Source organism: Schistocerca nitens, chromosome 2, assembly GCF_023898315.1.
Source record: "Schistocerca nitens isolate TAMUIC-IGC-003100 chromosome 2, iqSchNite1.1, whole genome shotgun sequence".
In the NCBI taxonomy this organism is placed as follows: domain Eukaryota; kingdom Metazoa; phylum Arthropoda; class Insecta; order Orthoptera; family Acrididae; genus Schistocerca; species Schistocerca nitens.
In genome coordinates this window covers 471,262,814-471,281,381 of record NC_064615.1, presented here as the reverse complement: position 1 = coordinate 471,281,381, position 18,568 = coordinate 471,262,814, and the positions used below count along the sequence as shown (strand labels likewise).

Genomic DNA, 18,568 nt, shown 5'->3' with positions numbered 1-18,568 from the left:
ATTTCTTTGAGATTGGAATTATTGCATTCTTCTTGAAGTCTGAGGGTATTTCGCCTGTCGCATATATCTTGCTCACCAGATGGTAGAGTTTTGTCAGGACTGGCTCTCCCAAGGCTGTCAGTAGTTCTAATGTAATGTTGTCTACTCCTGGGGCCTTGTTTCGACTCAGGTCTTTCAGTGCTCTGTCAAACTCTTCACGCAGTATCATATCTCCCATTTCGTCTTCATCTACATCCTCTTCCATTTCCATAATATTGTCCTCAAGTACATCACCCTTGTTTAGACCATCGATATGCGCCTTCCACCTTTCTGCTTTCCCTTCTTTGCTTGGGACTGGATTTCCATCTGAGCTCTTGATATTCATACAATTGGTTCTCTTTTCTCCAAAGGTCTCTTTAATTTTCCTGTAGGCAGTATCTATCTTACCCCTGGTGAGACAGGCCTCTACATCCTTACATTTTGCACTTTCTGTCGATCTCATTTTTTAGACGTTTGTATTAAAAGCCTGCTTCATTTACTGCATTTTTATATTTTCTCCTTTCATCAATTAAGTTCAATATTTCTTCTGTTACCCAAGGATTTCTCATCTTTTTACCTACTTTATCCTCTGCTGCCTTCACTACTTCATCCCTCAAAGCTTCCCATTCTTCTTCTACTGTATTTCTTTCCCCCATTCCTGTCAATTGTTCCCTTATGCTCTCCCTGAAACTCTGTACAACCTCTGGTTCTTTTAGTTTCTCCAGGTCCCATCTCCTTAAATTCCCACCTTTTTGAAGTTTCTTCAGGTTTAATCTACAGTTCATAACCAACAGATTGTGGTCAGAGTCCACATCTGCCCCTGGAAACGTCTTACAATTTAAAACCTGGTTCCTAAATCTCTGTCTTGCCATTATATAATCTATCTGAAATCTGTCAGTATCTCCAGGCCTCTTCCATGTATACAAGCTTCTTTTATGATTCTTGAACCGAGTGTTAGCTATGATTAAGTTGTGCTCTGTGCAAAATTCTACCAGACGGCTTCCTCTTTCATTTCTTCCCCCCAATCCATATTCACCTACTACATTTCCTTCTCTCCCTTTTCCTACTACCGTATTCCAGTCACCCGTGACTATTAAATTTTCGTCTCCCTTCACTATCTGAATAATTCCTTTTATTTCATCATACATTTCTTCAATTTCTTCATCATCTGCAGAGCTAGTTGGCATATAAACTTGTACTACTGTGGTAGGCATGGGCTTCGTGTCTATCTTGGCCACAATAATGCATTCATTATGCTGTTTGTAGTAGCTTACCCACACTCCTATTTTTTTATTCATTATTAAACCTACTCCTGCATTACCCCTATTTGATTTTGTATTTATAACCCTGTATTCACCTGACCAAAAGTCTTGTTCCTCCTGCCACCGAATTTCACTAATTCCCACAATATCTAACTTTAACCTATCCATTTTCCTTTTTAAATTTTCTAACCTACCTGCCCGATTAAGGGATCTGACATTCCACACTCCGATCTGTAGAACACCAGTTGTCTTTCTCCTGATAACGACATCCTCCTGAGTAGTCCCTGCCCGGAGATCCGAATAGGGGACTATTTTACCTCTGGAATATTTTACCCAAGAGGACGCCATCATCATTTAACCATACAGTAAAGCTGCATGCCCTTGGGAAAAAGTAGGGCTGTAGTTTCCCCTTGCTTTCAGCCGTTCGCAGTACCAGCACAGCAAGGCCGTTTTGGTTAGTGTTACAAGGCCAGAGCAGTCAATCACCCAGACTGTTGCCCCTGGAACTACTGAAAAGGCTGCTGCCCCTCTTCAGGAACCACATGTTTGTCTGGCCTCTCAACAGATTGGTTGTGGTTGCACCTACAGTACGGCTATCTGTATCGCTGAGGCACTGCCCTCTTATCAGGCAGGTCAGTCATAGGATCCCATCAGGTGATGTGGCAATTACTTAGAGAGCATGACTTCTTTCTGACTTTTGTCTTGTGGTGGCCACTTGTGGCTCTGCGTGCCATTGATAGTGTGCGGAGCACCTATGTACTGTTTTCAGTTAGTTGTGATAACTCCACCTTGCTATCTGAGACAGTTACATCATTAGGAAATCCAGAACAAAAATAATGATGTGTAGCAAGATCAATACCATAGTGTAGTGGAATCACAACTGACTGACTATGTGGCTGTGCTGTTGACTTATAAGGACAGCTGTGATTCTTGATAGGTCAGTAGGATGTGCATGTCTGCGTAACCAGCGCTGCAGCAATGACGGCACTGCTCGCAGGATACAGCAGTGCCATCTAGCAAGCCAACTTCGAGGTCCATGTCTTCTGATAGACTTTCACGCTCATTGGGCCAGGATACCAGAGCACCTAATCCTCCATCCTCCCTCTGTAACAACTTAATCATATCCTTTTCCAGGGTTTGGCCACTTATCATGATGCCCAGAAATGAGGAACATCTTACCCACAATCTTCTTCACCCTCCCATAGTGGTATTCTGTTGCCCAGTCAGTGTACCTTAGTTCATCCTTATCACACCTACAGTGAACCCTTTGCCATGTGAGACATATCCTTTTGGAAGACTTGTGTGCAAGATCTATATGATGCAACCACCCAGTAAATTCTACTCATTCCATCACAGGCTTGTCCTATCTTATCAGAGGCACGGCCAGCTGTCAAAGCAGCCACATCATATACCAGCTCTGCTTTAATCCCTGCACGGTATTTTATGTGGACACAAACACCAACCAGCTGCCCACTCTCCTAAATGGTCACTGACAAACTGTGGCTAAGAATAGAGTTAATCTAATCATCTAGTCTTGCTTTGAAGTTCAAGATGCTCAGTTTCAATTTCTGCTTCACAACCTATGCCACCTGATCCTTCCACAAAACACCAGATTCTCTGCACTACAGAGATGGAAATTGTCCCTGCAACACATTCTTCAGTCCTGTAATCTTCCTGTTCTCAATCTCCACTACTTCCTGCCCCACATTTACCTCTGGCCCTGCCTCATGACTATTAACTTCCCTCATTCTGTACTCACACACTCCTCTCCACAGTCTCCTTCTTCATCTGTCTTGTCTTTCCCTCTTAGTCTACTTCTCCATTTCATAGGGCTGTGCACACAACTGTCCCTATATGTAGCCACAACAATCTCACTAGTGTCATGCCTGTATCATATTCATCTGCTGCATATCCCTTCCAGCTTTCAGCCCACGTTCCCATACTCTTACTCCATCTCCCCACCTTCTTTCTCCCCTCACCTACTCTACCCAACACAATCTCTTAGTACAATATAACTAACTGGGACAATGTGGCTGTCTCCCCCCAGGCCCTAGATCCTGAATACTTCCAATTTCATTTCATTTTTCGGGGTATTTATTTTTTATTTGTTTTACAAGCACTAGGAGAGATATGAGTATTTATGTACATTATTTACTTCAGTCTGTAACAAAAATTAAGTCTCACAGCAATGCATGAAAATGCAGAATCAACAGTAATCACAGGATACACAGTAGATTATTATTTGTTGAATTTACAGCAGACTACAAAGTGTAGTTAAGTTCCAGTGAATGTGCTTCTATTTAGATGAAAAAAAGGAAGTTGTATCACATAATTTGAAAAGAAATCTAGTGGATTTACATCAAACTAAAAAGTGTCGTGTAGGTCTGATGAAAGCACCCACTTGAACTGAAAATGAAGATGTGTCCATTTGTTGAAATGTCATTGTTAAACACCACACTGAAATGATAAACCAGCATACGTCTCAAAACATCTATAGAAGTTGGCAACACCACAGGTAAATCAGTGATGAACAGCTATAGCAGTCAACGAAGCAATTGCAGAAACTTTGTGGTACAATTTTTGAGCTACATTTCAAGACAAAGGAAATCTATGCTGGCACAAAATAACTGTCAATGCTGCAGATTACGATGGTAGTAGAATTTAAAAGGTCAGACAATCTTGAACATCAAACTGTTATATAGAATCAAACTACTACAGTTGAATTTCGATATACTTATTAACAGAATAAAGATAATATTGCATCAGTAAGAGTTTAAGGTTGGATTTAAAGCTTGGCTCTGATTTGCTTAATTTTATGTCATGATGCAAGTGCAAGACTTGAAAGAAAGGAAAGAGGAAGAAAGAACATGTGAATTTAATTTCCTTCCCATTATCTAGCAGTAGATTTTTTTATACTATTTTGTCTGCAGTGGCAGTTTCCCGTGTACACTAATATTCTCAATGTAGTGTATAATTTTCTTGTGACATTTTTCAGACTTTTATATTTTGGAGACTTTGGAGTACCTTTTTGTGTGTGTATTGCTTGACAGACCTATTGTTACACCATTTCTACAGCCAAGTTATTAAAGTTAGTATTCTCAATGGTGATATTTCAAATAATGTTGTTATTAATTTTGCAGGCAGGAACATTACGACAATTTGGAGGAACACTGTTGGCTAATGCCTGTGGACCTTGCATAGGACAGTGGGATCGCAAGGATGTTAAAAAAGGAGATAAGAACACAATTGTCACTTCATACAATCGTAACTTCACTGGACGGAATGATGCCAATCCTGCAACACATGGCTTTGTGACCTCACCTGAGCTTGTCACTGCTCTGTCAGTGGCTGGCACACTTGACTTTGACCCTACCAGGGATAAACTGAAGAGTGTAGATGGTATGTTATCTGCATTCACCAATGTTAATTTCATGATAACTAACAGGCACTCATAAACAATTTCTGCTGTTTAACAGACCTGTAGAAAAGCTCTTTATAACTACAACCAGTTGTGTCAATACATACCAAGTGATCCAGCACTGGTTGCTTGACCATCTCAGAAAAATTTTATATTTGGTTGGTGAATTCCCCAATGTTTAGTAGTCACAAAAATATTTTTTAAAAATGTATTGTTTATTACTTTAAAATGGCAGCCATATTTGTTCCAAGCTGCATGCATTTTTTTGTATTTGCAAGCATCTACATTTTTCACAATTATTCAGTAGTGGATTGTCCTAAGCCTTTCAGATAAAATGCCTTTCGTTCAGTACATTCAGGGCTACAAATTAACTTCATTATCACTTAGCTGAATGTATTCTTTAATATATTTTAACTGTTCAAAGTTATCAGCTACAAATTAAAAAAAACTCAATTTTTGAACAGTAGTTTACAAAGAAAGACTAATTTCTCAGCTTTAATACTTTTTTCTGCTATTACACTGTATAGAATAGTTACCTTTTACTGAGTATCAATGGTGAGCATCTTACACTTAAAAAAATACACTATTTTAAAAAATGTTTTTTTAATTTTTCCATTTTGGAAACCAACAGTATCTTTGTTGGGGGACCAGATAAAAATCTGAAAATTTCACAGTTAATAGACCTTTATGATATCAAACTTGAGTATAAATTTCAACTTTGAGATTCAATTGGAAGTTATGGAATAAAGATTACAAACACGAGTCAGAAATACGTTTTTTAACATCTGCGATATCTGGTAGGCTAATCAAATAAAGTATACCAATTGCATAATGTAACACACTACATTACACTAGCTAATGGTTATTTGTCGAAACAATGCTGTGGTAATTGTTTCAGCAGGCTAACAATTTCATCTGCAAGCCTACACAAGTCTGATTGTTGTCTTCCTCCTTACACCAACAATTGTCTACTCACACTTATTTAGCTAGAAGTTCTTGAAGTGTGCAGTTGAAAAATGTTGTCTCAGTGTTCTGTTGGCGTTATTATTAATGAAGCATGTCATAAAAGTGTGTATGGAGTGTATCCTAAAGACATTACTTTAATCAAAGATTAAAGCAAAGAAGAAAAAAATGTTGTTTTACTTACGAGTCAGCCCAGCGGTCAAATCAACATGCAAGTACCATGAAATGAAATACTTAAAAAAATTTCATCACCTTTTTGGTCAGTCTTGCATGGACCCTTTTGAGAAACATAAGAAACCTATAACAAAAGGTCTGCAAGAAATAACATTTGATCATTATTCTAAAAATAAAAGCCCTTTTGTCAATCTCGTACCGGGAATATCATTGTGTCCCACATGTTATTCTAAGATATTGGTAATTCACAAGAGAAAGGATAGAGAAACCTCAGATACAGAATTTTGTGACTTATCAGCAACCATTTAGGAGATCTCCACTGTTTATGAAATGTTGTTTTCTGAAATGTAGCTGGGCAAATGTTGAATTTGGGTAGCACTTTGTTATTTTGTGAAGCAGTCTGTTAGTTTTTTTGATTTCTTCGTTAACACGAGATTTCTTTAAAAAATCGTATGGAATGCTGGTTACCATCACATGTACATTTTTGAGCTTTTCGAGCGTCTCTCTTAGCGCTCATCTTGCTGATAATACATCATTGCAGCGGACGTCTACTCCGCCCCCTAGGATTAGAACACAATCATTTTTCTTTATCTTGATACTCAGATTTTTGCAGCTATTGACGATCTCTTTCAGTGGAGCATCAGGTTTTATTACGCTAGTAACACTGCATCCTGAGTTATATAGGGTTTCTGCCAGTCTTTTTCTGAGACTGTCGGCAAGTATATTTACAGTAAAAGCATTATTTGTTGTGCTCAAGTCTTCCGAAGTATTGCAGTCTATTATACGATCTTCTTTCTTTTCACAGTCTCTATGTATTATATTATTAACAGATTTTAACATTTTGAGCATATTATGTGCTGAGTTGTTAAGTTTTCGCTCAATGTTTTTGTTAACAGTTGCTTGTATGTTAGGTGTAACGATTTTTTCGGAGGCTTGTTTACTTTCAGTTCTCACGACACTTACTTCTTCCACTCTCTCGCCACAAGATTTTATTTCATCACATATTTCCCGAGCATTGTATCTGTTTTGTACATTGATCTTTTTAGTTGCTTTTAGTTTGTATTTTTTAAAATTTACACTCATAAACAGTGGAGATCTCCTAAATAGAGCAGGACAACTGTATGTCTGTGCTGAAATTATGAAAACAATAAATAATCTCAATGATCAACACAAACTGCCTGGTATCCTCACCATTTTTTAAAATTTACACTCATAAACAGTGGAGATCTCCTAAATAGAGCAGGACAACTGTATGTCTGTGCTGAAATTATGAAAACAATAAATAATCTCAATGATCAACACAAACTGCCTGGTATCCTCACCATAGCAGTAACTGAGCAAATGGAAATTTGCAAGGAAATGTCTAAGATGAGAGAGATACCTAACATACCGGTACCAGTATCTAAAGGAGTGGTAGAATATGGGGTACCAGCAGAAATGTCAGGAACATCCAGCAGAGCTGAAGAGGAAACAATTTCTTCAGATGAGAAAGCCTACAAACCTAGTGTAAACTCATGTGCACCTGAAACCTCCAAGGAGGAAGCTGTCAGCACATTCGACACACTTAATACCTCATGCTCACATGTAACTAGGACTGCAACCACACCAACAGCCAAGAACCATTCTACTAGATCCAGAAACTCATCAGCTGCTCTGCAGACATCTCAAAGGAAGAGCCTCAGGATAAGAAGAGCTGCTGTGTGTAGTGACTATTTTTATGGGATCTTCGCAATTCGAAGAAGAAGAAAAGGCAGAATCTTTACAGTGTCAGCAACAAGAAAGTACAAAGGTAAATAGTGCAGCAAATCCACTACATGAAACTTTAACAGTTGTATACCAAACTGTGCAGGGACTAGAAAGTAAATTAGTTGAAATAGAAGTTCTATTAACTAACTATCTAAAAGACATCAACATACTATGCATAAGTGAGCACTGGGTAAAAGAAATGCAAGCGTCTAGCATAATTATTAAAAATTTTGAAATGATTAGCAAATTTTGTAGAATCAACCATAAAGGGGGTGGGATATGTATTTATGTTAGGACAGGGGTAGAATCAAAAGAAATTAAATGTAAAATAAAATGCATAGAAAAAGATTTTGAATACAGTATATGTGAGCTAACCAAATTAAAAATTACTATTGTGTGTTTTTACCGATCACCATTGGGCAACTTTGCCATTTTTATGGAAAACCTTGAGGGACTACTGAATGAACTTAAACATAATGTAATTGTTCTTGGTGATTTTAATGTTAACTTTAAGAATGACTGTAGTAAACAACAGCAACTGTGCAATCTGTTTTTGTGTCATAATATGATGGCAACTGTAAATGAAGTTACCAGATGCGGAAATATGTCTGAAACTATAATAGATCAAGTATTTATAAACAAGGACAAGTGTGAATATAACACTAAAGTAATTGACACTGGTTTCTCGGATCACAAGGGTATCAAATTGAGTTTAAATGTCACATCTTACAAGGACCCTGTTATCAATAACAATTACAAAGAAAGGAGATTTATAAATGATGACAGCATAAGAATTTTTAATTACATTCTGGAAAATAACAACTGGGGTAGTGAATCAAGTGGTGATGTCAACACAAAGTTTGACTCATTCCTTGATAGCTACAAACACTGCTTCGATGTTGCCTTTCCTATAAAAAAGAGTCAAAACTAAACATAAAAACCAAAACATGGGTTACACAGGGGATTAGAAAGTCATCAGACACTCTCAGAAAGTTAAATAAATCAGCCAGGAAGAATGTAGCACTGAAAGCACATGTGAAATGTTATAGAAGCCTGTACAAGAAAGTAATAATTGCAGCTAAGAAGTTTGATAATGATTCATATATTGAGAAAGGTAACAACAAAATGAAGTCAACTTGAGAGGTAATAAATAAAAATATAGGTAGACACAAATGAAAAGATAACAGCTTTGTCATTAAAAGTGGGGGTAAAACTGTTAAGGACCCACTTCAGATTGCCAACATATTTAACAAACATTTCACAAATATAGCCATAAATTTAATTAAAACTAAATGCAATTCCAATAGCAAGGTAAAAATCCCCACAAATGACATGTCAATGTTCCTTTATCCAGTAACTGAATCAGAGGTACTAAATGCTATAAATAAGTTAAAAAATAAAATGTCATGTGGGTGTGATGGGATTCCTGACAAAGTCATTAAGCAAAGTGCAAGAAACATAGCATCACATCTCACCGAAATTATAAATGAATCTTTTAAGACAGGGATGTTCCCATCAAAACTTAAAATGTCAACTATAAAGCCACTTTACAAGAATGGTGATAAATATGATGTTAGTAACTTTATCAATGTTATCAGGTTTTCAAAAATAATAGAAAGGATAATGTATCATAGACTATACAAATTTCTTATTAAGAATAGAATATTGGTTAATGCGCAAAATGGTTTCCATAAAAATAAATCAACTGAAACAGCTATCTTCAATTTTTTGCAACTTGTTCTAAATTCCATAAATAGAAAGGAATTAAATTTTGGATTGTTTTTAGACTTATCAAAGGCCTTTGATGTCATCGACCATAAGTTACTGCTTAGGAAGTTATATGCCTATTGGATACGTGGAGCTGCCCACAAATGGTTTGAATCATATCTGTCGGACAGGTATCAGAAGGTGGAGATAAGCCATGCAGATAGGACCTATTCATCAAGATTCAAGAGAGTTTTGTAAGGATCTGTATTAGGGCCATTACTGTTTTTAATATTTATCAATGACCTACCAAGTCAACTATCTGAAGCAGAGGCAGTACTGTTTGCTGATGATACAAGTTTGTTTGTTAAAGCAAATAGTGAAGCTGACTTACAGGAAAAGTCACATTAGCAACAGACGAAGCAGACAGATGGTTTAATGAAAACAGACTCATTGTGAATGCCAAAAAAACAACGTGGATCAACTTCAGACATATTACAAATAAAATAAAAACTAACCTTACAGTAGAAATGGGTAATAGTAAGATTGAACAAGCATCATACACTAAATTCTTGGGAGTATGGTTTGATGAACACTTAAGATGGGAAAAGCATGTAATGTCATTGAACAAAAAATTAAGTCAAACATGTTATATACTTAGAATGCTTAAAAGCTCATGTAATATTAAAACAGTGTTATGTGTTTATTTCTCATTCATGCACAGTTTATTAAGATACGGTGTACAGTTTTGGGGGAACAACAGTCTAACAAAAAATTCATTTAGACTACAAAAGAAGGCAGTCAGAATAATAAAAGGTATAGGATATACAGACTCTTGTAGGCATGCTTTCAAAGAATTAAAAATCATGACACTACCATCCTTATACATATATGAAAGCATATGTTTCTTAAAAGAACACTAGGAATTTTCTACATTAAACAGAGAATTTCACAACTACGAAACAAGGAATAGGAATTATTTCCACAGAGAAATTCATAAAACAGCTATGTATCACAAAAGTGTACTATACCAACCCAAAATCTTCTACAGTGCTCTCCCCAAAGAACTAAAAATAATACCAAAACTGCACATATTTAAAAGAGAATTAAAAAACATGTTATTGAGCAATAGTTTTTACAGTATTGAAGAGTTTATGAATCATTGACAATAAAAGCACAGTTAATATTTCCCTGACATAATAAATATGTGTAATTGCTCACATTTAAATACTTGCCATTTCTATGAAAGTGTGAAACAGTGTTAATGTAAGAATGGAAATAATCTTTGATGTGAGAATCACTAGCTTTTTTTTTTTTTTTTTACATTGTTATCCTACTTGTGTATTTTTATGTTAATGTTCTTATAGTTCTATTAAAATTGTAATGTCTAAGTGACAAGTAAAATCAATTATAACTTTTCATGTACATGTATTTTAAATTGTAATGTTTATTGACAAGTCCTATGTCATTTTGATGATGTACCACAAGGACTCTAATAAATTGAATTGAATTGAATTAAAAAAGTAGATACAGCTTGTGAAATCCTGGGTATATCATCTGCTAGTAAAAAAATTAGAAAACTAAGTCAAGATAAAAGACCAAATTAGAAAACTAAGTCAAGATAAAAGACCAAGTGCCTTGAATACAAAAACTGAGAAAGTGGCAGCTACGGTCAAAAAGAATTTGGATGTTTCATTTCAAAATACAATTTGTACTAAAACAGATGGAAGTTCTAAAACTTCACCAACCGAATATGATGATTTGATAGAAAAACTAAAAACTAAATGCAGTACTTCAAACAAAGAGGATAAAATTATCAGTTTACTGCCAAATTCTTGGAGTCAAGCAAAAGTTAGTGATGGATTTAAAGTGTCAGAACGTCTTGCTAAGTTAACAAGGCAATTAGTACAGAACAGGGAATTTTACCAGCATTACAAATGAAAAGTGCATCTAATTTGGTAGATGAAAACACAATCAATAAAGTTATTAATTATTATGACGATGACAATAACAGCCGTCTGATGTCTGGCAAAAAAGACTGTGTTTCTGTGAAAGAAAATGGTTCTAAGATTCAAAGACAAAAAAGGTTAATATTGTGTAATTTAAATGAACTATTCACTGAATTTAAAAAAGAAAATCCTGACATTAAAATTGGAAGATCAAAGTTTTCTGAGTTGAGACCAAGATGCTGTATTGTTGCAGGGGCATCTGGCACCCGTAATGTTTGAGTTTGTTTGTATAATCAGAACGTAAAGTTGATGACAGATGGGGCCAATCTTAGAGTTGACTATAAAGACCTTTTGGAAGTTATGGTATGCAATATTGACAGTTACAATTGTATGATCAAGGGAAAATGTGAAGATTGTCCAGGCAAACAAGCCTTACTTGACATGTTTGAAAAATGCAAAGAAGACGATTTGATGCCTGACAATATAAAATACAAACAATGGGTGACACAAGACGGAACTGAAATGGTGACAGTCATAAAATCAGGAGAAGAGTTTTCTGAAGTGTTGGTGGCTAACCTCGAAAATCTGAAAATGCATCATTTTATTGCAAAAGCTCAAAGTAAATTTTTGAAAGACAAAAAGCAAACCTTGGCAGCTGATGAATGCTTATTTCTGGCAGACTTTTCGTAAAATTATTCCTTTGTTGTTCAAGATGAAGTACAAGGGCACCACTGGGCAAACAAACAAGCCACAGTTCGTCCATATGTATTCTATTATAAAGATGAAGATAAATTAATGAGCCACAGCTTTTCTGTCATAAGTGATTACCTTGAACACAACACTACAGCAGTGCACATTTTTCAACTAAAATTAACCAACTACATTAAACAGCCACCACCCTTCCATAAAAAAAACTGATTTACTTTTCGGGTGGGGCAGCAAGTCAATATAAAAACAAAAAATTTTTATTAACATCTCCTTTCATAAAGAAGATTTTGGGTTTGATGTAGAATGGCACTTTTTCGCTTCATTCCATGGGAAGAATGCTTGTGATGGTGTCAGGGGTACAACAAATTGAGCTGTCACAAAAGCAAGTCTGCAGCAGACTGATGACAATCATATCATATCATAACACCTCAAGAAATGTTTGAATTCTGTAAATAACATATCAAAGGAATTTCCTATGTTTTTGTACCATGTGAGGAAATACAATCAGTCTATGACAGTGTCTTGAAGGAAAGGTACAACACTTGTCAGAAGATTAAAGGCACTCGATCTTTTCATTGTTTTGTACCCCATTCACACAACTTACTGAAGTAGAAGATCACATCAGCTTCACCTGATAGTGAGCTTCATCAGTGTGGAAAACTTGTATAACTGGTTCTTCAAAATAAAGACATAGTGGCTTGTGTTTATGATGAACAGTGGTCGACTGGTGAAGTTGATAACATTGTCTGTCAAAACCAAGATGTACATCTTGTATTTTATCACCCTCCAGCATCAAGGACATCTTTTAAGAAAGTTGAGAAGGATCAAGTTCGGATGCCACTTAAAAATGTACTAAGGAAGCTGTCTCCCATGGAATTTACAACTGTGACTGGGTGACCTTATGATCTAACACCCAAACTGAGTGAACAAATTTCTCAAATGTTCAATGAGCGATGTACTAAAAACAAATAACAAGAGAACAATATAATGTAATTAGTAGGTCTATTTTCAATAAAAAAAGTAAGTAATCATAGATATGATTAAATTATATACTGTAACTGATATATTTTATTCCATAAGCCTAGATATCGCAGATGTTAAAAAACATATTTTTGACTCGTGTTTGTAATTTTTTTTCCCGTAACTTCCAATTGAATCTCAAAGTTGAAATTTATACTGAAATTTAATAACATAAAGGTCTATTAACAGTGAAATTTTCAGATTTTTATCTGGTCCCCCAACAAAGATATTGCATGCCAAAAATGTTTCTTTGCACGTAGTTCACGATGTGTTAGATGAAAGAGTGATTAGTAACCATATCTGGTCCGCTAGAAGTCCTGATTTAACTCCATGCAATTTTTATTAGTGGGATGCACTTGAGGGCAAAGTGTATACAACAAATCCTCACACGATAGAGGAATTCAAGGATAATATCTGTGAATCAATTAATTCAATATCTGAGAGAGAATTACATCGTGTGATTAATAATTTCTTGAGAAGATGTTAGAAATACGTGAAAAATAATGACAGGCAGTTCCAGCATCTCCTTGCACAACATGGGTGAGAACAAAATTTATTTTTGGGATGATGCTATAGTATATCGAGAGGTTGTAGCAATGGAAAATTGTACTGAAATGCAGGAGGATCTGCAACGAATTGACGCATGGCGTAGGGAATGGCAATTGAATCTCAATGTAGACAAGTGTAATGTGCTGCGAATACATAGAAAGAAAGATCCTTTATCATTTAACTACAATATAGCACATCAGCAACTGGAAGCAGTTAATTCCATAAATTATCTGGGAGTAGGCATTAGGAGTGATTTAAAATGGAATGACCATATGAAATTAATCGTCGGTAAAGCAGTTGACAGACTGAGATTCATTGGAAGAATCCTAAGAAAATGTAGCCCAAAAACAAAGAAAGTAGGTTACAGTACACTTGTTCGCCCAATGCTTGAATACTGCTCACCGGTGTGGGATCCGTACCAGATAGGGTTGATAGAAGAGATAGAGAGGATCCAATGGAGAGCAGTGCGCATCATTACAGGATAATTTAGTAATTTCGAAACCGTTACGGAGATGATAGATAAACTCCAGTGGAAGACTCTGCAAGAGAGACTCTCAGTAGCTCGGTACGGGCCTTTGTTGAAGTTTTTAGAACATACCTTCACCAAGGAGTCAAGAAATATATTGCTCCCTCCTACGTACATCTCGCAAACAGACCATGAGGATAAAATCAGAGAGATTAGAGCCCACACAGAGGCATACCAACAATCTTTCTTTCCACAAATAATACAAGACTGGAATAGAAGGGAGAACCAATACAGACAGGTATTCAAGGTACCCCGCCACACACCGTCAGATGGCTTGCGGAGTATGGCTGTAGATGTAGATGTAGATTTTTGCTTATCTTTTAAATGTAGTCATGTCATACTGTAGCAGTAGATGGGTGACACGGCATCTGATTGCCGGGCAACAGAGCACTCGCTGACCGGCATCTACTGTGTTGCATAGGTGGTCATCAGATAAATGATACACCCAGCATCTCAGGGCCCATCTTAAATTTTTTTAGACAAATGCTGACATTCATATGAGGATTGGAGCTTTAACAGTGGCAAATATATCTTTACAACTTGTACAATACAGGTTCCAATGTTCCAACATTCCAGTGTTATGCTATCCTTCAAAGTAGTCACCATCATTGTGTATAATCCATGGCTAGCAATGTGGAAGTCGTGGGATACCCTTAGTGCTGCCAGCTGTATTAATAATTTGAGTGGAATGGTCTATCACCTGTTAAATTTCTGTAACACGATTCTGAAGTGGATGGCTTGAAGTGCTTCCTTCAATTTGAAGTCATCAGGGCTTAAGTCTGGAAGGCATGGTGGGTGGTACAGCACTTATCAACCCCTTCAACTGAACAAATGAGGCACAACTTATGCCATATGTGCCCAAGCACTGTACTGCAAAATGATGGGTGGGTCCTGCAGAAAATGATGCCACTGCTTTCTCTAAACTGTTCAGTTTTGGAACACAGCCTGTGACCAGCTTACAGAAAGAAGTGGCAATACTTGCTATAGGGCCAGCCCATCACTTTGCAGTGCAATGCTTGTGAGCATAGGACACAAGTTGTGACCAATTTGTTTGATCAATGGGGCTGGGAAATACTGTACTTCCCATCACATTCCCTGGACATACGCTCTTGTAACTTCAACTTGATTAGTGAGATGAAGGAAGCACTTCATGGCATTCATGTCAGAACTATTACAGAGATTCATCAGACAATAGACTGCTCCACTCAATCTATCAACACAACTGGTATCCAGTGACTTCCACATCACAGGTAACGGGTGATACACAATTCTGGTGACTACTTTGAAACAGTAAAACTTTGAAACATGTAACTGTTTTGTACAAGCTGTAAATAAATAGTTGCACTTTTATAAAGTTCCAACATGGTATTTACAATTCCCAAAATAGCACAGCACTCCATACACAGTGAACAAAAAGAACTAACAAACAAGGCTCGTGAACCCTATTGATGTTAAAGTTTACAACAGAATGCCAGTCTGCATCAGAAAGTTGGAAGACAAAATAAATTTATAACAGAATTTAAAAAAAAATTATCCAAACAATGTTTTTACTTGGTTATGTTCACCACTAACATTTCTTATATTAAGCAATAACTGAAGATAATGTATTTCACCCCATAACATTTGCATTATATTTATGTATTTAATGGAAAGTTGTTTTCTGGTGCAATCTTTAGTGAATCATTGTGCGTAAAATGATTTTCTGATTAGGAAGAATAAAAGTAAAAGCTTATGAAGAACAGACTATGATTTATAGTAACAGATGTGTGCGTGTACATAAATTTGAATTACTATGTATTGCATCATTGTTTAATAGTCTTTGTTTATTATTTTATGTATATTTTGTGCAGTCCATTTCCTTGTGATGCTTCCACATAAAATTTATGTGTACATTTGGGCAGCGTCCATACAATATTTATTGTGTATGTATTGATAAAGAAGTAAAAAAAATAAAGATTCTATTTCATAATAAATAATGTATTTCACAGGGGTATAGATATTTATGAGAAAGATAAATTGCTACTGTATATTTAATAATTAAAAAACTGTGAATTTTTACTACTAGTTATACAGAAAGCAATTAACCTAGGTTGAATATTCTGAACTCTGGAATATTTAAGTACCATATTTTATGGACTATAAGACGCACTTGTCTCCAAAATTCAAGTGTATCTTATATTCAAAATTTATATAAAAATGTCCAGGGTCTGATTTAAAACTTCTGCCAGTCTTAAAAATGGCCATATATTTGATGACATGGTAAACCTATCTCCATGTGGGAACATTGGATCCAATGAGCAGCAGCAGTGCACCAGTGTGACGAACATGAGTTGAAGGGATTCACAAGCTTGCTAATACTGTCCCCCTCCCACCCCGCCATCAAAAATTCAGAACACTGTCTAGCCTACAATGCATCATTCCAGTATATGGTGCCAGTGAACTTGAACTGAAAGTGATTTGTGTTATTGATAACAGTACTATATTTTTGTTAGTAGCTAGTTTTGTAGTGGAAAAAATTAAAGGTATTCATATGATGAAAAATAAAAGGTATTCATATGATGTGGGCTATAAATTGAAAGTAATATGCATATGCAGAAGAATTTGGAAACAGAGCTGCTGTGTGACATTTGGCCCCTCCACTAGTAGAAAACCCATTCGTGATTGGCGGGCTAGTAAAGAAGAACTGTAAAAAATGAGGAAGACTAAATGTGCAAATGGAGGACTGAATGCAAAATGGTCAAAACCAGAAGATGATGATTTTCAGAGATTTTAAAGGTCACTTCGGTTTTATAAACTAAGATTTTTTTTAGTCTAGCGTTGGAATCTAATAATAAAAAATGGTAAAAATTCTATTTTCCTTAAAAAATTGCTTAAAAATTAAGGTGCATCTTATACTCCATAGTGTATTACAGTCTGTAAAATAAGGCATACATTTGAAATAGTATTTGTTTGGACTTGGTTTCCCAGGAATCAGATGTTTTATAAATTGCACACACTTACAATTGCCATTCAAGTCTCAAAGAAATGTAGCCATATGCCTTTTGTACACCTGTTAGTCAAGACTGGCCATAATAAATCATTAAGTATGACAACACATTTGAAACCAATTGCTTACTACTTTGGTTTTCACTTTTATGTCCATTGGTATTTTGCTCTCATATCATATCACAGTCCTTACCCTGTTGCATATTTCTTACAGAGCCACCACCCCAACTACAGCCACAAATTTCCCTTTGCAGTGCTCACTCTCTCTACACACATAATATGTCCACCCTTCCCCATGATAGGCCGGCCGAAGTGGCCGTGCGGTTAAAGGCGCTGCAGTCTGGAACCGCAAGACCGCTCCGGTCGCAGGTTCGAATCCTGCCTCGGGCATGGATGTTTGTGATGTCCTTAGGTTAGTTAGGTTTAACTAGTTCTAAGTTCTAGGGGACTAATGACCTCAGCAGTTGAGTCCCATAGTGCTCAGAGCCATTTGAACCTTCCCCATGATAGTACTGTGATACTTTCCTTCCCTTGAACAAAAGTGCATTTCTTTCCCCACATTCCATCCATAGGTTACAAATTCCTCCTGTCTTACTTTCTGCCTTCCTCTGTCACCCTGTTCATGATGGGGACCCAACAGCATCCTCCACCCACATCTGCAATTAAGGACTCCCAAAGGTGCTACCAGCTTCAGTTTCTCCAGTCCTAAATTTATACTGATAATCCAGGCCCTCCTCTTCCTCCTCACTACTGTAGCTACTCTGCAACATTTTAGGGCACTCTTCCTCAATTTTTTATGCTTTTTCTTCTCAGGGTACCACTGCCATCCAAATACATTTTGTCTCACTACAGTTTTTGTCAGTTAAGATTACTCTAAAATGTATGGCAGTGATTCTAACTTTCTTCCTTTCAATAGCTGTTCCTTTATGAACACCAGTCAATACTTTCCTGTCAGCACAGCTCTTGAATGGGTTTGTGGAACTGCGCTTTCGTCTGTAAATATTCTCCAGTTGTAAGTAGTGGGTATCTGCTTACTTACAGACATAATCCATTCACTAAATTCAGAATTTAACAGAATAAAATAAATTTCTTTCAGGTAAAGAATTCAAATTAAGTGACCCATTTGCTGATGAGTTACCAGCAAAAGGTTTTAGCCCATGTGAGGATACGTATCAGACTCCCCCTGCAGATAGTAGCAAACTGAAGGTGAATGTTGATCCAAAGAGCCAACGTTTGCAACTTCTTGAGCCATTTGATGCCTGGGATGGAAAGGACCTCACTGACTTGACGATATTAATTAAGGTGAAAAAGTAGTTTTTATACAGTAATTTGCATTCACGAGTGAAATGCATATTGTGCTGCATCATAGTGGCATTAATGTTTTCATGCAACATACAGTCTTACTTAATCAATAGTTTAGGTCAAGTAAACTGTTCTTAAAAATAGTTTGATTGTTATCTTTTGTGACAATTTCAATTTTCTTTGTAAGTTTAATTTTTTTATAAGTAAAATTTCATTACCCAAGTAAGATGTATTTCAATTGCAT

The 18,568-nt window shown here is 36.3% G+C and overlaps 1 protein-coding gene across 1 annotated transcript in view; it reads left to right on the top strand.

The window, feature by feature from the left end:
* LOC126236389 (aconitate hydratase, mitochondrial-like) overlaps positions 1-18,568 on the top strand; it is a 171,824-nt gene that overhangs the window by 118,186 nt on the left and 35,070 nt on the right. Inside the window, exons 10-11 of the mRNA XM_049945675.1 lie at positions 4,421-4,679; positions 18,119-18,324. Coding sequence (XP_049801632.1) covers positions 4,421-4,679; positions 18,119-18,324 — 465 coding nt within the window. The remainder of the gene's footprint in view (positions 1-4,420; positions 4,680-18,118; positions 18,325-18,568) is intronic.